This window comes from Palaemon carinicauda, chromosome 12, assembly GCF_036898095.1.
Source record: "Palaemon carinicauda isolate YSFRI2023 chromosome 12, ASM3689809v2, whole genome shotgun sequence".
Taxonomy (NCBI): Eukaryota; Metazoa; Arthropoda; class Malacostraca; order Decapoda; family Palaemonidae; genus Palaemon; species Palaemon carinicauda.
In genome coordinates this window covers 129,030,928-129,052,768 of record NC_090736.1, presented here as the reverse complement: position 1 = coordinate 129,052,768, position 21,841 = coordinate 129,030,928, and the positions used below count along the sequence as shown (strand labels likewise).

At 43.1% G+C, this 21,841-nt stretch overlaps 1 protein-coding gene across 1 annotated transcript in view; it reads left to right on the top strand.

The window, feature by feature from the left end:
- Cdc27 (cell division cycle protein 27) overlaps nucleotides 1–21,841 on the top strand; it is a 186,581-nt gene that overhangs the window by 158,427 nt on the left and 6,313 nt on the right. Inside the window, exon 13 of the mRNA XM_068384545.1 lies at nucleotides 17,894–18,062. Coding sequence (XP_068240646.1) covers nucleotides 17,894–18,062 — 169 coding nt within the window. The remainder of the gene's footprint in view (nucleotides 1–17,893; nucleotides 18,063–21,841) is intronic.

Genomic DNA, 21,841 nt, shown 5'->3' with positions numbered 1-21,841 from the left:
ACTGCAGAAGTTCGCCTCTCACGAAGGGACAAGGTTGACGTTGGTTGCTCCCCTCTGGCCCGCGAGAGAATGGTTCACCGAGGTACTGCAATGGCTAGTAGACGTTCCTAGGACTCTTCCTCTAAGAGTGGACCTTCTGCGTCAGCCGCATGTAAAGAAGGTACACCCAAGCCTCCACGCTCTTCGTCTGACTGCCTTCAGACTATCGAAAGACTCTCAAGAGCTAGAGGCTTTTCGAAGGAGGCAGCCAGAGCGATTGCCAGAGCAAGGAGGACATCCACTCTCAAGGTCTACCAGTCAAAATGGGAAGTCTTCCGAAGCTGGTGCAAGGCGAATTCAGTATCCTCAACCAGTACCTCTGTAACTCAGATAGCTGACTTCCTTTTACACCTAAGGAAGGTAAGATCCCTTTCAGCTCCTACGATCAAAGGTTACAGAAGCATGTTGGCAGCAGTCTTCCGCCACAGAGGCTTAGATCTTTCCAACAACAAAGATCTACAGGACCTCCTTAAGTCTTTTGAGACCTCGAAGGAGCGTCGGTTGGCCACACCAGGTTGGAACTTAGACGTGGTTTTAAGGTTCCTGATGTCAGCAAGGTTCGAACCGCTTCAATCAGCCTCTTTTAAAGATCTCACTTTGAAGACTCTTTTCCTCGTCTGCTTAGCAACAGCTAAAAGAGTCAGTGAGATACACGCCTTCAGCAGGAACATAGGATTTACATCTGAAACGGCTACATGTTCCTTACAGCTTGGTTTTTTTAGCTAAAAACGAACTCCCTTCTCGTCCTTGGCCCAAATCGTTCGAGATTCCAAGTCTGTCCAGTTTGGTTGGAAACGAACAAGAGAGAGTACTATGCCCAGTAAGAGCTCTTAAGTACTATTTAAGACGTACGAAGCCATTACGAGGACAATCAGAAGCTTTATGGTGCTCTATTAAGAAACCTGCTTTACCGATGTCGAAGAACGCAGTTTCTTATTACATCAGACTTTTGATTAGAGAAGCTCATTCTCATCTGAATGAGGAAGACCATGCTTTGCTGAAGGTAAGGACACATGAAGTTAGAGCTGTCGCAACTTCAGTGGCCTTCAAACAAAACAGATCTCTGCAGAGTGTAATGGATGCAACCTATTGGAGAAGCAAGTCAGTGTTCGCATCATTTTACCTTAAAGATGTCCAGTCTCTTTACGAGAACTGCTACACCCTGGGACCATTCGTAGCAGCGAGTGCAGTAGTAGGTGAGGGCTCAACCACTACATTCCCATAATCCCATAACCTTTTTTAATCTTTCTCTTGAAATGTTTTTATTGTTGTTTTTGGGTTGTACGGAAGGCTAAGAAGCCTTTCGCATCCTGGTTGATTTGGCGGGTGGTCAAATTCTTTTCTTGAGAAGCGCCTAGATTAGAGGTTGTGATGAGGTCCTTTAGTATGGGTTGCAACCCTTCATACTTCAGCACCTAGGAGTCGCTCAGCATCCTAAGAGGATCGCGAGGCTCAGTAAGGAAGACGTACTTAAAAAGGCAGAGTAATTTTTCAAGTCGACTTCCTTACCAGGTACTTATTAATTTTATGTTTGTTATTTTGAATAACTGCTAAAATGAAATACGGAATACTTAGCTTCTAATGTTAACATGTATGCTGGTCTCCACCCACCCCCCTGGGTGTGAATCAGCTACATGATCAACGGGTAAGATTAATATTGAAAAATGTTATTTTTATTAGTAAAATAAATTTTTGAATATACTTACCCGTTGATCATGAATTAAAGGACCCACCCTTCCTCCCCATAGAGACCCAGTGGACCGAGGAGAAAATTGGTTCTTTGTTGACAAGAAGTACTTGAGTACCTACTCGACAGATGGCGCTGTTGATGTACACCCCCACCTGTATAGCGATCGCTGGCGTATTCCGCCCGTAGGTTTTTTCTGTCGGGCAGCAGAGCTGCAGCTACATGATCAACGGGTAAGTATATTCAAAAATTTATTTTACTAATAAAAATAACATTTTAGTAGTATTTTCATTTATATGTTCCTATTGTTATGTGTAGCAGTCTCTTTTTTGGGGGGGAACCTTTAAGATTTAAGGGTTGTTTACATTTATATATATAGATACATTATTTCTATATCAGTTCTTTTTATCATAACTCCCTTGTTTTTGAAAACCCTTGGAATTAATTGTGGATTACATTTGTTTTCCCTTTTTCTGTTCATTTTAATCTTTAACTTATACTTTCCCGGCATTTATATATAACTACCGGGTAGGTATTTATGACATTTAATTTTACCGGTGGTTATATGTAACTACCGGGTGAGTGTGTTCAACATTTATTTTTAAACTCAACTCTTGCCCGGTGGTTTTTCTTTTTGTGACCGCCGGGTAAGTTTGTTTGAAAGTTTATTTTATTATGGAAATGTCAGTTTAATATTTTATAAAAATATTTTGTTACAGTTTATATAGCGAGTACTAGAGACGATATTGCTTTCTCCTTCAAGCCCGTGGCAGCAGAATAAGTTCTCTCACAACGGGCAGGACTAATTATGGTCTTTTGTGTAAGAGTTTAATAGTGCTAGTTTCAGTGCTAAATTAGGGCATTGGATTCTTTCAGCACAGTGGACGTCGTTTTCCTATCCTTAGACCTCTTCCAAGCTCCCCGGCCCATGGGAGAAGGAACGTCGATCGGCGAAAGGAATCGAGAGGCGTTAGCTCACGAGCAAACGCCCTCGCGAGCGTTCCTGTTAACGTTCCCAAGAATGCTCGCCCTTGCCATGGGAAAGCAAAGAGCGTTGGACGTTAAGATTCTTACACTGCTTTTAGAGTTTCGCATTGCATCACTTTTGATTTTAATGGCAATACTATAAGTCATAGATATTCGCTGATAATATCAATGCTTACAAACCATCATTGACACGGTTTTTGTCCCAGAGCGCCAGTCGGCCTTATGAACCCTCTGGTCGGAACCGAACGCGCCGAGCGGCATAATGAATATCATTTTGCCTTAACTCTCGGCGCTAAGTTTTTCAAGACAGGACAATCGGCGCCTCGTTTTTCAGGACGATCGCCTCCTCGTCTTTCGGGGCGAGTGCAGCTTCGTCTTTCGGGGCGAGTGCAGCCTCGTCTTTCGGGGCGAGGGCAGCCTCGTCTTTCGGGGCGAGGGCAGCCTCGTCTTACGGGGCGAGGGCAGCCTCGTCTTTCGGGGCGAGGGCAGCCTCGTCTTTCGGGGCGAGGGCAGCCTCGTCTTTCGGGGCGAGGGCAGCCTCGTCTTTCGGGGCGAGGGCAGCCTCGTCTTTCGGGGCGAGGGCAGCCTCGTTCTTTCGGGGCGAGGGCAGCCTCGTTCTTTCGGGGCGATCGCCGCCTCGTTCTTTCGGGGCGATCGCCGCCTCGTTCTTTCGGGGCGATCGCCGCCTCGTTCTTTCGGGACGACAGGACGACTCCACGTCTTATAAGATCTTTGTCAAAGGATGACTTTAGTGATCACTTTTCTCCTGTTGAATTATTTGATGTTAACAGAAGGAGAAGATCCTAAGTTCTGTTGCTCCATGTTCCCCACCCTCTGAGTTTTCACGTGGTCATTAATGGAGCTCTAAGAATATATTAATTTTTATTTCTTAAAACAGAAACCTATGATGCCAGCTTCCTTATCAGATAGGCCAGGATAGCAAGGGTGGAGGTCTAACCACGTTTAGGTCGAAGACCTTGTGGCAGCCCCACAGAGATTTGTTACAGCCCCCTTGGTGGATTGCTGAGTCTCTTAAGGAATACAGGCAATGAGGCTGGATAATTTTGAAATCAGAGGTCATAATTAAGGTACGCACTTCTCCTTTTTTCTTTCTCTCTTCTCCCTCAAGAGTTGGTCAAAGGCAGGTTTTGGTGTCTTAATCAGCAAGAAATTTTCTGCATGCTTTTTCTCTAACCGAACTAACAACAGTAGGAGCCAGACTTAGGTACTTCTGGCGAGCCTGGGAGAGGAGAGGAGCAGACCTTTGGTCCATGTTTTTACAAAAGGATGGATGCGAAAACTTTTTCCTAGTGAATCCTCCTTTGTTAGTTACTCCGATAAGGCCTTTCTACCTAACCGACTTTGCAACTTCAATGTCTCTCTTTTGGGAGAGGGAGTCTTTTGTCCAGTCCTGGACGTAAATGCTCTTTACGCCTTCGTTCAGAAGTCAAAGTTCTCCATGGAGACATCAAAATCTTTGGAGAAGAGGGGAGAAGACCTTTGGTCAGTACTTCTTCTGAAGGAGGATTACTTTTTCCTTTTACTGTATAGGGAATCCTCCTTTAGTTTTTAGCTCCAACAATTCTCTCTTCCAGATCTAGAGAGGAGTCTAAGTGGCAGGCTATGCAATCAAACTTTATCTGAGGTTTGTTTACAAGAAAGAACGGGGGAAGAATGGGTCAGTTTCGGGCCGTGTGTTTTGGTCTCAGCTCTACCCCTCTAATGTTCACGTAACTTTTGCTTTATGTAGCAGAATACTGCACTCAAGAGAAATCAGAACGTCCCTGTATCTGGATTTTTAGATAACGTTGAGCCTATCAAATAATTAGGTCTTCCTGTCTACAAGAAGAGTCTCTTCTGACACCAGGACGCTCAGCACCACGTCTTTTAGAACGTTCAGTGTCTCGCTCTGTTAACCTCTCGGCTTCACGTCTTACAGGACGGTCGGCGCCATGTCTTACAAGACTATCGGTTCCTCACCTTCCTGGATGCTCAGCTCCACGTCTTACAGGACTAGCGGCGCCTCGTCTTTCAGGATGCTCGACGTCGAAGTTCTAGCATGAGGCATGACTTTGAACATGAGAATATAGGACTTCGTGATGACACTAGTCGAATCGTATGTCGAGAGTGAGGTTTATTCAAGGGCAAGAGACATCGGGGCAAACATGCTCAGCAGGAAGAGACTAGTTTTTCCCACAGAATGGTCTCTCAACCCGCAAGTCTGTCAGTCTCTGGATGTTGTGGGGCAGACCTGTAACAGACCTTTTTGCCTCCAACTTGAAGAAGAGGATCCCCTACTACTGCTCCCTAGTCCCGGACGAGGAAGCTGTAGCAGTGGACTCCTTCTTGATGGATTGGACGGGGGTGGACATGTATGCGTTGCCCCCATTCAAGATCATCAATCTGGTCTTCAGGAAATTCACTCTCCTCGATTCGGGACGAATGATCCTAGTGGCTCCATTCTGGCCTGTAAGGGAATGGTTTTCGGTAGTGATGGGCATGTTGATGGACTTCCCAAGAAGACTTCGGCAAGTCCAGATCTTCTCAAACAGCCCCACTTTGAGAGGTATCATCAAACCCCCCTTGCTCTCAAACTGACTTCCTTCATACTGACTAGAAGCTTGTCAGATCTCGAGGCTTTTCGGCATAAGCGGCGAAAGCTATCGCCAGAGCAAGGAGGATCTTTTCACAAAGATTCTACCAATTTAAGTGGGAGACCTTTAGAGCTTGGTGCAGGCGGCACAAGTTTTCCTCAACCACTACCTCTCTGAGCCAGATTGCAGACTTCTTCTTGTACCTCAGACAGGATGCTAAAGCTGGCTGTATCTACCATCAAAGGATACAGCAGTATGCTCTCGACCGTCTTTAGGCATAGAGGCCTAGAGTTGTCCCAAAATAAAGATTTGCAGGACCTCATTGGGTCTTTTCAGACGACGTAATAGGTACTCTTAAACCTGGATGTGGTGTTTAAGTTTCTGTACTCCAAGAAATTTGAACTTATCTCGCTAGCCTCTCTTCGAGTTGTAACGAAGAAAACCCTCTTCCTTATGACTAGCGAATGCCAAAAAGGTCAGCGAAGTCCAGGAGATTGAGAAGAGGGTAAGCTTTAATTAGGATAGAGCAGTTTGTGCCTTAAGGTTCATCTTTCTCGGAAAGAACGAGAACCCTTAGGAACCCTGTCCTACGACGTTTGATGTCATTAACCTCAAGAGAAGGAAAGACTCCTCTGCCCAGTTAGGTCCCTCAAAGCTTTTTTGGCTCACACTATGAACGTGAGCTGTGCATCCAACTTGTTATGGTGTTCAGTGAAAGATCCACCAAAAATCCCTGTCAAAGAATGCTTTGTCCTTTTCCCTGAGGGAAAGTATTAGGGAAGCCCACCTCTTATGTGAAGAGGAACACTTCGCCCTGTTGAAATTACGGGCTCACGAAGTGAGAGCCATTGCTACCTCTTTGGCATATCAGGAATATATGTTAGTTAGGCTATTCATGGATGCAATTTTCTGGAGGAGCAACTCTGTCTTCGCTTCTCATTAACTTAGAGAGGTGAGAGTAGACTTTGGCAAGTGCTATACCTTGGGCCCATACGTAGCTGCGGTTTCTGTATTAGGCAAAGGAGTTAATAACCCCACTCAACCTTAGTTTATATGCATGTATGAGGGTTTGTGTTTTTATGATAGTCTGAGGACTTCGTCTTGTGGTACGGTTCCCTCAATCTAGATAGATAGTTTATGTCTATGTTGCAGGGTTAGGTGGTTAGTTTTAGTAAGGTTGCAGTTTTTATTATATGGGGCGAAGGTAGTTTCTGAAGTCTAGTCAAGTTGTTGGTCTTATCCCTTTGACAGACTCGATTGAGTTTTTTGCAGCATTGCAGGCTTACTCCTGGATAAACACTCCTAAGGGAAAGCGAATCTAGAGGCTGTACCTTTGAAATCAGCTACCTTAGCAGGCAAGGAATCAAGGTGTTTTTATCTCCTACAACTCTTTTGTTGTTTCCCCAACGATGTTTACTGTCTGTTTCCCTCCTCCAAATGTGTGAATTAGCTACATATATATAACTGCCAGGTAAGTACTATTCATAAAAATGGAGTTTTTATGATAAAACAAAGTTTTATGAATACTTACCTGGCAGTTATATATATATTCGAAGGCCCACCCACCTCCCCTCAGGAGACAGGTCGGGCATAGATGAACTGAAGTCTTGAACACGGGAATGATTCCTTGTACCCCCCTGTGACGGGTGTAACCACCTACCTCCCAACCACCACAAGGCGGTTGCCTCGTTTTGAAAGATTCTGCCGATTTAGAGATATCAGCTATATATATATAAAACTGCCAGGTAAGTATTCATAAAACTTTATTTTATCATAAAAACTCCATATTAACAATGTAATTCTTAGATATCTTAGATATTCAAAAAGTATTAATGTTAGGTTTTAAAAAAGGGCTTTATGAATATTACTGCCTAAAAGGCAACTCTAACATCAAGGCTAGCCATACAAACTACCGGTACCTGACATCAATCAAGGGATTTCTGTACATCATTGGAAATAGCAAGAAGGTCATCACATGCCTCAAGGCATTTGCAAAAGCCAAACTGTCAACTAGGCTGCAGATGATTACTTTCAGCATATCTATCTAGATATTTTGTCAGTAGACTTCAAAATCTTTTGATTTCTTAGGATTTACAGGAATTTGGTTATAATCAAAAGGACTATAGCTCCCACAAACACATGTACCTAATGAAATAATGTTATCAAATCTCCAGCAAAAGTGCAAAAGAGAATCTCTTCTCGATAACCACTGAAAAATGGCAAGATAACTTATGAGCTAAGAAATCAGCTGTTTTATAGGGAAAAAAAATAAACAAAGGATTTACACTAAGGTCTTTTAAAAGTTATTATTTTACATCACTGAAAAGTCAAACAAGTTATCTTAGCTTCAGGAAAATAAGAATGAGGAAGATTGAGTGTCTTTTGGCTCTGTTGATTGTCAAACATCAGCCAAAATGGATGCCTTTTACAGATAGTGAGTGACAGAGCCATCTGGTTTAAGTAAAGAAGGAATGTACCTAAAATGGTTTCTTTTATGGTCAAAATGTATTCCTATCAGTAGAAGTACAAATTGACCAATAGCCTTAGCTGAGCATAGCTATTCCAAGTAAAAGCTGATCTTATTACTGTACTTTTCTAAAGAAGGAAAGCCTCCTATTTCTCCAAATAAGCACATCAGCAATCCTCATTTAACCTTGGTACTGTATGTTCTTGATTCAGTATTTTAACAGTAGGGGACATGCATATCAATTGCATTGACCGGATTCTAATTGAAGAGCTCAACGGGCTTAATCCATTTACATGAATGTGCCTAATTTAAACATAAAATGTCACTCAAAATGCCATTCCAATCTTCTTGAAGTTTTATACAGTATATATGTATATTACAGGACTGTGACACATTAGAGGTTGGATACTCAGTCTTGATTACTAACGAAGCCAATGCATGTTCAAACAATTCAATGTTGCTTGCTATAGTACCAGGAGATTGAGGTTACTGTATACAAAATCCATGACTTCCTCATATATTATTTGTGTAGTATTAATTCACAAGCCTTATCTCAAGGCTTTATTCAATAAAACTGCTCACTGATAACATATGTCTGAAACAAAGAAAATTATGTAGATAGCAATGGAACACATGTAAAAGCAATAATAAACGTTGTGGCTACACTACCATTAGAGTAAGTAAACACTAGTGTACTATAACCCCACTAAAAGAGAAGTAAAGAAAGCAAACAACCACATTTGTAGAGGTAATAGCTGTTGATAAATTAGCATTACACTTACTAGCAAAGAGACCCATTTTTTTATATTTATGGCACAGAGCTCCACATGACAAACTTTGAATATGGGCGCTTTGAAAAACCGTTAAATAAGCACCTGGTACTCGGGTACGGGATGAGGGGGCTGGGAACCCCCTCTCCTGTATTATATACTCCTATGAGACATCGAAGAGGTGGAGTTGGGGGGAGAGTGACTGCTCCCCTCTAGTTTTGGGGTGTCTGAATGTGCGTGGATGTAGTACGATAGAGAGTAAAAGATGTGAGATTGGAAGTATGTTTAGGAATAGAAGGATGGATATATTGGCTTTAATTGAAACAAAGATAAAAGGGAAGGGTGAAGTGATGTTTGGTGAAATGTCTGGTAGAGTGTCTGGGATTGAAAGGGAAGAGCAAGAGAGGGTGTAGCTTTATTGCTGAGTGAATGGATGACAGGTAAAGTAGTGGAATGGAAGGAGATATCATCTAGGTTAATGTGGGTAAGGGTTAGGTTGGGTAGAGAATGTTTGTCTTTAGCTAGTGCGTATGGGCCAGGTTGTGAGAAAAGTGAAGAAGAGTGGAATGAATTAATTAGGTGTGTAGAAAGACTGGGTAGAAGGAATTATGTAGTTGTCATGGATGACTTAACTTCTAGAGTGGGCGCTGGAGAGGTAGAAGGTGTCGTTGGGAAGTATGGCATACCAGGTGAAAATGAGTGGTGAGAGACTGGTAGATGTGTGTGTTGAGCAAGAGATGGTGATAAGTTGTAGCTTTTTCAAAAAGAAAGATAAAAACAAGTATACATGGGTAAAAGTGGCAAATGGAAGAGGGGTAGAATGGAGGTTAATGGATTATGTGTTGATAACTAAAAGAACGTTTGGAAGACTGAAAGACGTGCACTTGTTTAGGGGTATGGCTAACAGTTTGTCTGATCAATTTTTGGTTGAAGGAAAATTAGTTGGAGAAAAAGAGTTGGGGGATGTAAAAGGGAGCAAGTAAGGGTTGTAGAGTTAATGAAACCGTAGGTAAAAAGTTAATATCAAGAAAGTCTGAAAATGACATATGACAGAGTGAAAGTGAGAGAAACTGGCAATTTAGAGGAATGGAAGTTAGTAAGAGAAAATTTTGTTGGGATTGCAAGTGATGTGTGTGGCAAGAAGTTTGTTGGAGGCAGCATGCGGAAGGGTAGTGAATGGTGGAATGAAGGGTTGAAGGTAAAAGTTGAAGAGAAAAAGAGGACATTTGAAGAATGACTGCAGAGTAATAGTGTAGAGAAGTATGAAAGATATAGAGAGAAAAATGTGGAAGTAAAGCGCAAGGTAACAGACAAAGCCACATTATAAACATTCTTTAGAAACAAAAACAAATTTCAATGGACAAGGTTTTAGTAAAACTCAAACCTGGTGACTCTTAAACGGGTTGAAGTTAATAAAAAATCCTCAGAATTTCAACTTCCTTTTTAATGGAAGGGAGACTATTCCAAAAAAAATAACACCTCTGCCCTTCCCACACCACCGTCTTTGTAGTTTATCAACACCTTTAAGCAAAGGAAAGTCAAGTTAGGTTTTATATTATTCAAAATTTCTTTTGAATTATTTGTGCACTTAATTAGGTTTATCTAGATAGATCTGTACAGTGGTACCTCTACATACGAATGTCCCAACATACAAATTTTCCAACATACGAAGTAAAATTCGACCAAATTTCTGCCTCGACATCCGAAGTGTTGCTCCAACATATGAAGTAAACATTACGCCATTGAGCGTCGAGTGCTCATTTCTCTGTTCTTGTGTGTATTGTGTGGTTGTCCTCTGTTTGGTCTGTTATTAACAGTGCTTATTTTCTTCCTTTTCTCACATTTCCTTTTTGATTTTACCTATAATCATGGTGCCTAAGAAGCTAAGTTTCAGTACAGGAAGAAGGCAATTCTTTCATTAGAATTGAAGCAAGAAATTATAGAAAAACATGAGAGCAGTGTGCATGTGAGTGATACTGTATGGCTAAACAATATGGCCGGAATAGGCCTATGATCTTGAGGATCATCAAGCTGAAGGCAGCCATTAAAGCAAATAATCTTCGAAGGGGATCACCATTATTACAAGACATCATAACAATAACCTGGAAGAGATAGAACGCCTTTTGTTGAAAGGGATAAAGGACAAAGAGATTGTTGGCAACGATCATTTATGAGAAGGGCCAGCGTGATGAACAGAAAGAAAGAAAAAAGTGAAGCAAAGAAAATCAAGATAGCATTAACAAGCGAGAAGGTAGACATGGTGTTAACATGTTCTTTAAATAAACTCTCTCTCTTCTCTCTCTCTCTCTCTCTCTCTCTCTCTCTCTCTCTCTCCTCTCTCTCTCTCTCTCTCTCTCTCTCTCTCTCTCTCTCTCTCGTTCTTCTTCGCTGTTATAGTGTTAGATACGTCTATTATTTTTTTCCGAGAGAGATTAAACAAAATTGTGTTTAGAGTACATAGGATTTTTAACAGCGTCAATGAGTTGAAAAACAATTAAATGTAACTAAGAAAGTAATAACAGCTAATCTGAATTCCTTTATTAACTAAAACAAATATTGATACAAACACACTTGTGTGCGTATGCACAAACACACACACAGGTGCAAGAATTGCTGCGCAGTAAGAGAGACGGTCGGGGAGGAGGTAGAGATGGTGACTGTGATAACATACCGTAACTCGTCACTGAAAGTGATGAAAATAAAAAATGAAAAGAAAAAAATGTAAAAAATATGAAATATAAAAATAAAAAAAAAATAAATAAGCTAAGTTAGATTAAAATTTCCGTAGTGTAAGTTACGGTATGTTATCGTAGTCACCATCTCTACTTCCTCGCCGATCGTGTCTCCTTGTGCGTGTGTGTGTGTTTGCGCATACGCACACGAGTGTGTTTGTATCAATATTTGTTTTAGTTATTAAAGGAATTCAGATTCGCTGATATTGTTTTTTTAGTTACATTTAACTGTCTTTCAACTCGTTAACGCTGTTAAAAATCACATGTACACAACACATTTTTGTTCTCTCTCTCTCTCTCTCTCTCTCTCTCTCTCTCTCTCTCTCTCTCAGAAAAAATTAATAGATGTCTCTAACACTAACAGTGAAGAACAATAGAGAGAGAGAGAGAGAGAGAGAGAGAGAGAGAGAGAGAGGAGTGAGAGAGAGAGAGAGAGAGAGAGAGTATTTATTTAAAGAACATGTTAACACCATGTCTACCTTCTCGCCGATCGTCCGTCTCCTCCTGGTGTAGCAAATTTTACACCTGCGTTGGCCTGTCTCTAAGGTAAAGTGGCAATAAAACACATTTTTTATTTATTATTTCTTTATAATTATCTTTTTTACATGCTTATTTCATATTATGCAGTTATGTTATTGATATGTGTAATCATGTGTAGCCATTTATTAAGGATTTATTATGGGTTTTTAGGCTGAGGAACGAATTAAATGAATTACCATGTATTCTTATGGGAAAATTTGTTACTACATCCGAACATTTTCTACATCCGAAGTCGGTTGTGGAACGAATTAAATTCGTATGTAGAGGTACCACTGTACTTGCTAAATTCTACTTAAATATAAATCCCTACTTATGTATTGGACCTACTTAAGGATTATATGGATTTAAGGATGTTATTGTAAGTAACAAACAATAAAATATAATCTGGCAAGTGTTATAAATTACTAACTAATAACTAGGCAATAATTACAAAATATTTCATGTCAAAAGTGAACTGCCCTAGTTTATGATATGTCCTGGTTTTTAATTAATGAAAGAAGAAATCCTCTCTATCTCCTTCATAAGGAACAAACGTAGCTTAGTATTCCTTTAGACCCTACCCTTTTCTATAATAGATTTTATATATTTGAATCCCAGCTAGGCTTGTTTCACCATAAGTGAAAAATACCTCCTACTATAGGGAAAAATGTTTAACATTTGAAATGTATATAGAATTACATTTTCTTTCTTTTGTGTATACTATAACACCAAAGAAAATAAACACCTATTATGTGGCTTTGAAGGTTTCAGTGTATGATAGTTTGAATTATGTAAAAAAAAAAAAAAAGAAAATTAAATCAATTATTTAGGCTGAACTTGCAGTAACGGTGTAAGATATTTGAGGGCAGTAATAATGACGAAAGTGCAGCTAAGTCTAGCAAATATCTTGAGCTCATTTAGCCAATCAAAACAGAATCAAACCTAGGTATTCTTAAGTATTGTTTCAGAGTCTGTGTTATAGCAGTGTTTTTCAACAAAATTAATTATGTTTTTATACAAAATTAATTATGTCTCAGCATTGTATTGTGGTTCTGTCTGACAGATATATTTTCTACTGAAGAAATTTTCTCCCTCTCAGCTTTTGTAAACAATCTATTAGCCTGTCTCAAGCAGTCGTAGTGGACTCATTTCTCAAAAAAAAAAAAAGTATCATTGCTTGATAGATATTTCGCGGTTTTTATCGTCGCTTGATAGATATCCTTTCGTGGTCTTTATCATCACCTGATAGATATCATTTCGCAGTGTTTATCATTGCCTGATATATATCATTTCACGTCTTTTTGGATATAAAAGGTATTACATTTTTGTTCTTACCGGTATGTTATCTTATAGTTGTCATTGAATATGAGTACTGTAAACAGCTAAGGAAAAGCATTATTAACCTGCTTATCTGAACTTGAGTCATAGATCTGTGTTCCAAGGAAGCAGATTTTCTAGAACTGATAGTGGCATCACCCTCATTACTACTTTTAGTCAACTGCTGACCAACTGCATTGCACTAAATAATGTATTGAAATAAATACTGTTGCATTAGATTCATGGTGAATCACACTGGATCTTAGCAATCTAAACCGTATCCCATCACAACATAAACAAAACTTGCCGATTGGCAGCCAAAAAGATTCATTGTAAAGGAAATAGCTGAAGCATTCCAAAGGCTCAATGCTTTTATAAACTCACTTGAGAAAATAGATACACAAAAATATATATATATTTTTTAAGTGCAAATAAGATAGCGTTGACTGATATATATGAAGTAATTTAAAAAAAAAACTGTCAAAAAGCTACAAGTCAATCAACATTGGATAAATTCTACAAGAAAGCAGAAGGCCAATCTGCTTCAAGTCATTCAGGATGGAGCCTCAACCAGTAAATATGATGCAGATTTGGACCCTGATAACCTTGTCATGCTTTTCTCCTCTTTCTGCTTCCTCAAATTAATTTAAGTGTTCCTTCAAAACAATCAACTACTTTGTGTGCACTTTTCAACTACTGGTTATTTGAGTCCATTGTGAACGTCCCTGCTTGGCAATCTGCTGAATGGGAATTTGAGACACGCTCAAGCTCAATAGTGACTAAAAGAGTCTGCATTATCACCATCCTTGTGAGATAGGGATTGGATAGATCTAACTGCTAAGTCATCAGCAGCCATTGCCTGGCCCTCCCTGGTCATAGCCTGGTGGAGAGGGGGGTGTACTGTATATGGTCTGTCTCTAGGACATTGTCCTGTCCCTTACCTTTGCTATTCATAAGCGACCTTTAACTTACAGGTATATACAATATGCAATTTGGGTTAGGATGAGTATAGTAAATTAGGCAGTTATACACTTTTTTAGAGGTTTATTGAAAAGAATACAAAGTAATAGCTACTTTGTTCATTTATTATAATTTATTATGCCCCGGGGGCATAAAAACAATTAGAATAGCGCCAACGTATCCTTGCGTGTCGTAAGAGGCGACTAAAAGGGACGGGACGAGGGGGCTGGGAACCCCCTCTCCTGTATTATAATCCTGTGAGACATCAAAGAGATGGAGCTGGGGGGAGAGTGACTGCTCCCCGCACTCTAGTTTTAGGGTGTTTGAATGTACGTGGATGTAGTACGATAGAGAGTAAAAGATGTGAGATTGGAAGTATGTTTAGGAATAGAAGGATGGATGTATTGGCCTTGTGTGAGAGAAAGATGAAAGGAAAGGGTGAAGTGATGTTTGGTGAAATGTCTGGGGTTGAAAGGGAAGAGCAAGAGAAGGTGTGGCTTTATTGCTGAGTGAATGGATGACAGGTAAAGTAGTGGAATGGAAGGAGATATCATCTAGGTTAATGTGGGTAAGGGTTAGGTTGAGTAGGGAATGTTGGGCTTTTGTCAGTGCGTATGGGCCAGGTTGTGAGAAAAGTGAAGAAGAGCGGAATGAATTAACTAGGTGTGTAGAAGGACTGGGTAGAAGGAGTTATGTAGTTGTCATGGGTGACTTAAATGCTAGAGTGGGTGCTGGAGAGGTAGAAGGTGTCATTGGGAAGTATGGCGTACCAGGTGAAAATGAGAGTGGTGAGAGACTGATAGATATGTGTGTTGAGCAAGAGATTGTGATAAGCTCTAGCTTTTTCAAAAAGAAATATAAAAACAAGTATGCATGGGAAAGAGTGACAAATGGAAGAGTGGTAGAAAGGGCGTTAATGGATTGTGTTGATAATTAAAAGAACGTTTGGAAGATTGAAAGACATGCACGTATTTAGGGGTATGGCTAACGGTATGTCTGATCATTTTTTGGTGGAAGGAAAATTAGTTGTAGCAAAAGAGTGGGGGAATAGAGTAGGTGGATGTAAAAGGGAGCTAGTGAGGATTGAAGAGCTAATAAAACCGGGGGTAAAAAGTAAATATCAAGAGAAGTTGAAAATGGCATATGACGAAGTAGAAAGTAAGAGAAACTGGTAATTTAGAGGAGGAGTGGGAGTTAGTAAAAGAAAATTTTGTTGGGATTGCAATTGATGTGTGTGGCAAGAAGTTTGTTGGAGGCAGCATGAGGAAGGGCAGTGAATGGTGGAATGAAGGAGTGAAGGTAAAAGTGGAAGAGAGTAAGAGGGCTTTTGTAAGTGTAATAATGTAGAGAAGTATGAAAGATATAGAGAGAAAAATGTGGAAGTAAAGCGCAAGGTAAGTGAGGCAGCTGACATAAGGTGGGGTCAGGGATTGGATCATTCATAGGAAGAGAATAAGAAGTTTTGGAAAGAAGTGAAGAGAGTAAGGAAGGCTGGTTCAAGAATTGAAGAGACAGTGAAAGAGAAATGGAAGGTTGTTAAAAGGAGAGGAGGCAAGGAAAAGGTGGGCGGAGTATTTTGAAAGTTTACTGAATGCTGAGGATAATAGTGAGGCAGATATAATTGCTGTTGCAGGTGTTGAGGTGCCGGTGATGGGAGATGAGAATGAGAGAGAGATTACAAGAGAGGAAGTGAGGAGAGCACTAGATGAAACGAGAGTAGGAAAAGCATCTGGTATGGATGATGTGAGAGCTGAGATGTTGAAGGAAGGGGGTATGACTGTACTTGAATGGTTGGTGGGATTGTTTAATATGTGTTTTGTGTTGTCAATGGTACCAGTAGATTGGGTTTGCGCGTGTATTGTACCACTATATAAGGGTAAGGGAGATGTGCATGAGTGCTGTAATTCAAGGGGTATTAGTTTGTTGAGTGTAGTGAGAAAAGTGTATGTTAGAGTACTGATTAATAGGATTAAGGGTAAAACAGAATGCAATCTTAAAAGTACAGGGGGGTTTTAGAAGAGGTAGGGGTCGTATGAATTAGATTTTTACAGTTAGGCAGATATGCGAGAAATATGTAGCAAAAGGTAAGGAGGGTATGTCGCGTTTATGGATCTTGAGAAAGCGTATGATAGAGTTGATAGGGAAGCAATGTGGAATGTGGTGAGGTTATATGGAGTTTGTGGAAGGTTGTTGCAAGCAGTGAAAAGTTTCTACAAAGGTAGTAAAGCATGTGTTAGGATAGGAAATGAAGTGAGCGATTGGTTTCCGGTGAGAGTGGGGCTGAAACAGGGATGTGTGATGTCACCATGGTTGTTTATCTTGTATGTTGATGGAGTGGTGAGAGAGGTGAATGTTCGAGTGCTTGGACGAGGATTGAAACTGGTAGATGAGAATGACCATGAATGGGAGGTAAATCAGTTGTTATTTGCAGATGATACTCTACTGGTTGCAGATGCGGAAGAGAAGCTTGTCCGATTAGTGACAGAATTTGGAAGGGTGTGTGAGAGAAGGAAGTTGAGAGTTAATGTGGGCAAGAGCAAGGTTATGATATTTACGAGAAGGGAAGGTGGTGCGAGGTTGAATGTCATGTTGAATGGAGAGTTACTTGAGGAGGTGGATCAGTTTTAAGTACTTCAGGTATATTGTTGCAGCAAATGGTGGAGTGGAAGCAGATGTACGTCAGAGAGTGAATGAAGGATGCAAAGTGTTGGGGGCAGTTAAGGGAGTAGTAAATAATAGAGGGTTGGGCATGAATGTAAAGAGAGTTCTGTATGAGAAAGTGATTGTACCAACTGTGATGTATGGATCGGAGTTGTGGGGGAATGAAAGTGACGGAGAGACAGAAATTGAATGTGTTTGAGATGAAGTGTCTAAGGAGTATGGCTGGTGTATCTCGAGTAGATAGGGTTAGGAACGAAGTAGTGAGGGTGAGAACGGGTGTAAGAAATGAGTTAGCAGCTAGAGTGGATGTGAATGTGTTGAGGTGGTTTGGCCATGTTGAGAGAATGGAAAATGGCTGTCTGCTAAAGAAGGTGATGAATGTAAGAGTTGATGGGAGAAGTACAAGAGGAAGGCCAAGGTTTGGGTGGATGGATGGTGTGAAGGAAGTTCTGGGAGATAGGAGGATAGATGTGAGAGGGGTAAGAGAGCGTGCTAGAAATAGGAATGATTGGCAAGCGATTGTGACGCAGTTCCGGTAGGCCCTGCTGCTTCCTCCGGTGCCTTGGATGACCGTAGATGTAGCAGCAGTAGGGGATTCAGCATTATGAAGCTTAATCTGTGGTGGATAATGTGGGAGGGTGGGCTGTGCCACCCTAGTAGTACCAGCCGAACTCGGTTGAGTCTCTTGTCAGGCTTGGAGGAACATAGAGAGGAGACGTCCCCTTTTTTGTTTCATTTGTTTGATGTCAGCTACCCCCAAAATTGGGGGAAGTGCCTTGGTATATGTATGTATGTATGATGATTAAAACACTTAGTTGTTATTGTACCCTGGCCTAACCTTGAGTATTCTCTACATAAATATAGGATAGGCTAAGATTTACATTCCTTACTGGAAATTTGACTTGAGTTTATGAATTTTTGTAATATGTAGTGTATAAATTTATACAATTTTATTCTGTACTGTATTCAGTAAGGAATCACTGTATTACATTTCCATTTATTTCTTATGTGAAAAATTCATGTGGAATCCATAATTTTCAGTATGTCCTTCCTTCTGGAATGAATTATTGCTGTATACTGAGGTATCACTACGTTAATTTAGATCATGTTATAATTACATCTTTTTTGTGAATGTAAGTGAATCTTCTTTTGTTAAACAGGTGCACAAAAAGTTGGGCCAGACTCATTTAGCTTTAATGAATTTCTCCTGGGCATTGGATCTAGATCCAAAAGGTGCAAATAATCCACTCAAGGAAGCAATTGATCCAGCAATCAATCGCTTCCCTGTTGATGACGATGATACGACCAACAATAACCCACATGATAACGGTGAGTGAAGATGACATAGCCTATGCTAGCCGATGCTGAAACTAACTCTAGCTTTGACTTCTTTTATCTTATTTTACCACTTCCGAATCCTTTTAGAAATTTTTGTGACAGAAGAAAGATATATTTGTTCCGTAACTGAAATACAAACCACGCTATTTAATATGGGTAATTACTTTCGGCGTAGCTGAAATGACGAGCCATTAGAATTTTAACGAGGGTTTACTAACCCACCACTAGTTAGTGGGGTTTATGGAGGATACCTTGCTACCCCCCCCCCCTCACACACACCTGTGCTTGAGTTCACTTTGCTCTTGGCTCGGGTGGTAGTCGGACGTGTCCGCTGTCACCCTCGCCTTCTTTGACAGCCATTGCTAATCTTTTGTTTGCTTTTCCTTTTGACAGTGTGTGTGTGAAGTTGGCCTCTGTGATGCCCAAGTGTCCTAGATTACCTGACCGCCCTTGTGGCACCTATGTGTCGGCGGTCGAAACGGACCCCCACACCTTGTGTCCTTACTGTAGGGGCCAGCGGTGTGATAAGAATAATGTGTGTGGTGAGTGTAGGGAGTGGTTTACCTCCCAGTGGGAGAGGTTTTCTCGGCGCCGGAAGAAGTCCAGAGGGGATATTTCTCCTTCGAAGGTTTCTTTGAAAGGAGAAAATCCCAAGGGCTCTTCTTCCGTGGCCCAAACCTCCTCCGAAGCTCCCACTCGATCGGTTTCTTCCGAGAAACTGTAGAGTGGTAGCGTAGGCCGTAGTTCTGTTGACCAATCTCGGGGTTTAAGAGAGGGAGTTGCCTCCCATAGCGAGGCAGCTCCTCCTCCTCCCCCGGGGGAGGATTTTAATGTAAATGTGTCTAATAATGATTTTTTGCAGCTTTGGGCTTCCTTGGGGCTTGAGGGTTCGCCCTCCAAGGAAGCCTTGTTTGACATGATCAGGTTGGGGGCAGCTGTCAAACAATCGCCGACTTTAGCAGAGGTTGATCCTCTGTCTATCGTCGACGTTGTTGTGGCAGAGGCTTCCGATGAGTTGTATCAAATCTCTGCTCCTGACGTTACTGATGTAGCTGAAGGCTTAGTTCCCCCCTCCGAACATCCTTCGAGGGAGGAACTAAGTCCAACGGTCTCTCTTGCCGGTGATTCTCCCCCTCGGGGAAGTTCTCTCACAGAGACTCCTCTTTGGAGGACTGCTGATGGTCAGCCCGCTGACCCCACGGCCCCCAGAGGGCATATAAGGCGTAAAGCCTGCCTTCTTCTTTGCCGTAGAGGCCTTCCTTCACCTCACAAGGGTGTTAGGAGGCGCCTCTTCGGTTCATCATCTCCGCAGTCCGCCGCAGAGGAACCTCGCCGTCGTTCTCCAACTCTACCAGCTACATCCCTGGACCTCTCCCCAGAGCGTTCGTGATCTCCTTTGGTGGAAGGTCGTCCTTACAAAGGGCACGCCGACCTTCCACCCGCTAGACCTGCTGACCTGCCGTCGCCGTCCCTGGCTGCTGACGCGCTGTGGGCGCCAACTCATCCCGTTGTAAGACGGGCAATGGTCCCTTCGGGGCACAAAGGGCTTTTGCACAAAATTATGCCTAAGTCCCTTACGCGCCAACAATCACCTGCGCGCAAGTGCTCGCCTGCAGAAGTTCCTGTTATAGCGCTCCAGCGCTCACCTGTTCGCCAGCGCGCTACTGCGCGCCCTCAACCTGCTGCGTGCCATGCGCGCCCTTGTTCTCCTGCGCGCAGCGCTCGCCTGAACGCCAACGATCTCCTGCGCGCCCACGATCTTCTGATCTGGGCGCAAGGGGGAAGGTAACCTCTTCCCCTGCTTGCCAGCGCTCACCGACGCGCCATCGGACCCTGCCTGGTCGCCACACGCGCGCCCTGCGCGCCCACCTCCACAACCAGATGTGCGCTCTCATGCGCGCCCGCGTGCAATGGATATATCTCCTGCACGCGCGCCCAACGTTATTGCCCCAACGGGCTCTTCGGCTAGATCCTGCGCACAAACAATCGCCTTCGCGCGCGAGAGCGCTCATCCACCCTTCTGCGCGCCCTCTGCCATCTCTCGCTCACACGCCCGCGCTTGCATGCCCTCGCCATCGCCCTTGCGCGCCCGTGCGCGAACAATCTCCCGCGCGCCAGCGGGATCCCCAGCGTGAGGCTGCAGGACAACGTGCGGCCAGGTCATCATCGTCGCGTTCCCCCCCCTCCCCGTGCAAGCGCAGAACAGCGAGCTCGCTGGAGGGAGGGAGGATTCCGGAGAGGTCCAGGGACTTTTCTCCTTCTTCTTTTCAGGCAAACCCTCCTTTGGTAACTCCTCCTAGGGATCGAACGATCCCCTTCCCTCCAGAGGGAGTTTCTGACAGCACAGCTGTCAGTCAGCAGCCTTGCTTTGGGTCCCTGGTCAGAGCGGTCATGCAGGTTTTTAAGCCTGTTCTCTGAGCTGGGCCACAAATCAGTGGCAGCTTCTACTCCCCTGAAGAGGAAGAGAGGAGTATCTGACGTGGTAACTTCTCCAAGGGCGAAGCTGACTCCTCGGAAGTCTTTGAGGATGGCCTCCTCAACCCCCCCAGACGAAGATTTCCCGTCCTCAGGGAAGTCACGCGAGGTGAGGCATTCCCCCATCGCACCAATGAGGGAAACCCCACCTCGCGCCGGGAAGTCTTCTCGGGTAGGGGTGGAGAAGAGCCTTCCACCATCACTGTTGGAGTCCTGCATCCCTCCAAGGAGGGAGTCGAAGGACTCTAAGACTTTACCTAAGTCATCCTCAAGGATTAGACCGGAGCCAGCCAAGCCCTCAGAAAACGTCCACGAGTCCCCCCAATAAGAGCCTTTGCGGACAGGAGACTTCGCTGCTAACCCTTCAGGAGGAGAGCTACAGGAATCAGAGCATGCGTTCTGGCAGGGTCTGACCCTTATGAGGAATCTCAATGGGTTTGCGGATCCAGAGATTCCCCCTCGTGAGGGCAAGGACACGGTCTTGGACCGAGTCTTTGGTACTCAAAAACCCTCAAGGGCCAGCGCGGCTTTGCCCTGGTCCCGGGCCAGCGCGGCTTTGCCCTGGTCCCGGGCCAGCGCGGCTTTGCCCTGGTCCCAAGGGGTTAAGAGTGCCAGAGACAAGGTCGAAGGCCAGCTCTCCGAGCTTGCCTCCTCCAGCCAATCCAGCGCTGGTAACAAACTCCTCCCGCCTCCTCGTGTCCATCAGAGGAGGTACTTTGACATCATGGAGGAGACTTGTTTAGCTCTTCCCCTACACCAATCTTTGGAAGAGCTTACCAGGGGAGTCCCTCCAGAGAGACTCCAACCGGCAAGTCTCGTTCTCGGCAACGGAGATCCTTAGCCAGGAGAAGGTGGCGAAGTGTGCCATGCAGGCAACCTCGTGGCTGGACATCTGGCTAGGGTCTCTGGGCATCCTGTTCCGATCTGAGGACTTGTCCAAGGAGAGTACTAGGAAGGCCATGGAGACCTTTTTACTCTCAGGCACTCGTACAATCGAGTTTCTAGCCCACAAAGTCTTGAACTTGTGGGCTAATACCATCTTGAAACGTCGAGAGGCAGTGTCTGAGAGATTCCACCAAAAGGTCCCCAGCACCGAGATCAGCAGGCTCAGACATTCTTCCATCTTGGGGGAGAATTTGTTCGAGCCTAAGGACGTGGAGCAGGAGGCTGAGAGGTGGAGGAAGTCCAATCAGGACTCTCTCCTACATAGAGCTTTAACATCAAAGCCCTATAAACCTCCAGCAACCCAGCAACCACATCCTACCAAGACCACGAAACCGGCAGCTACAGCGAAG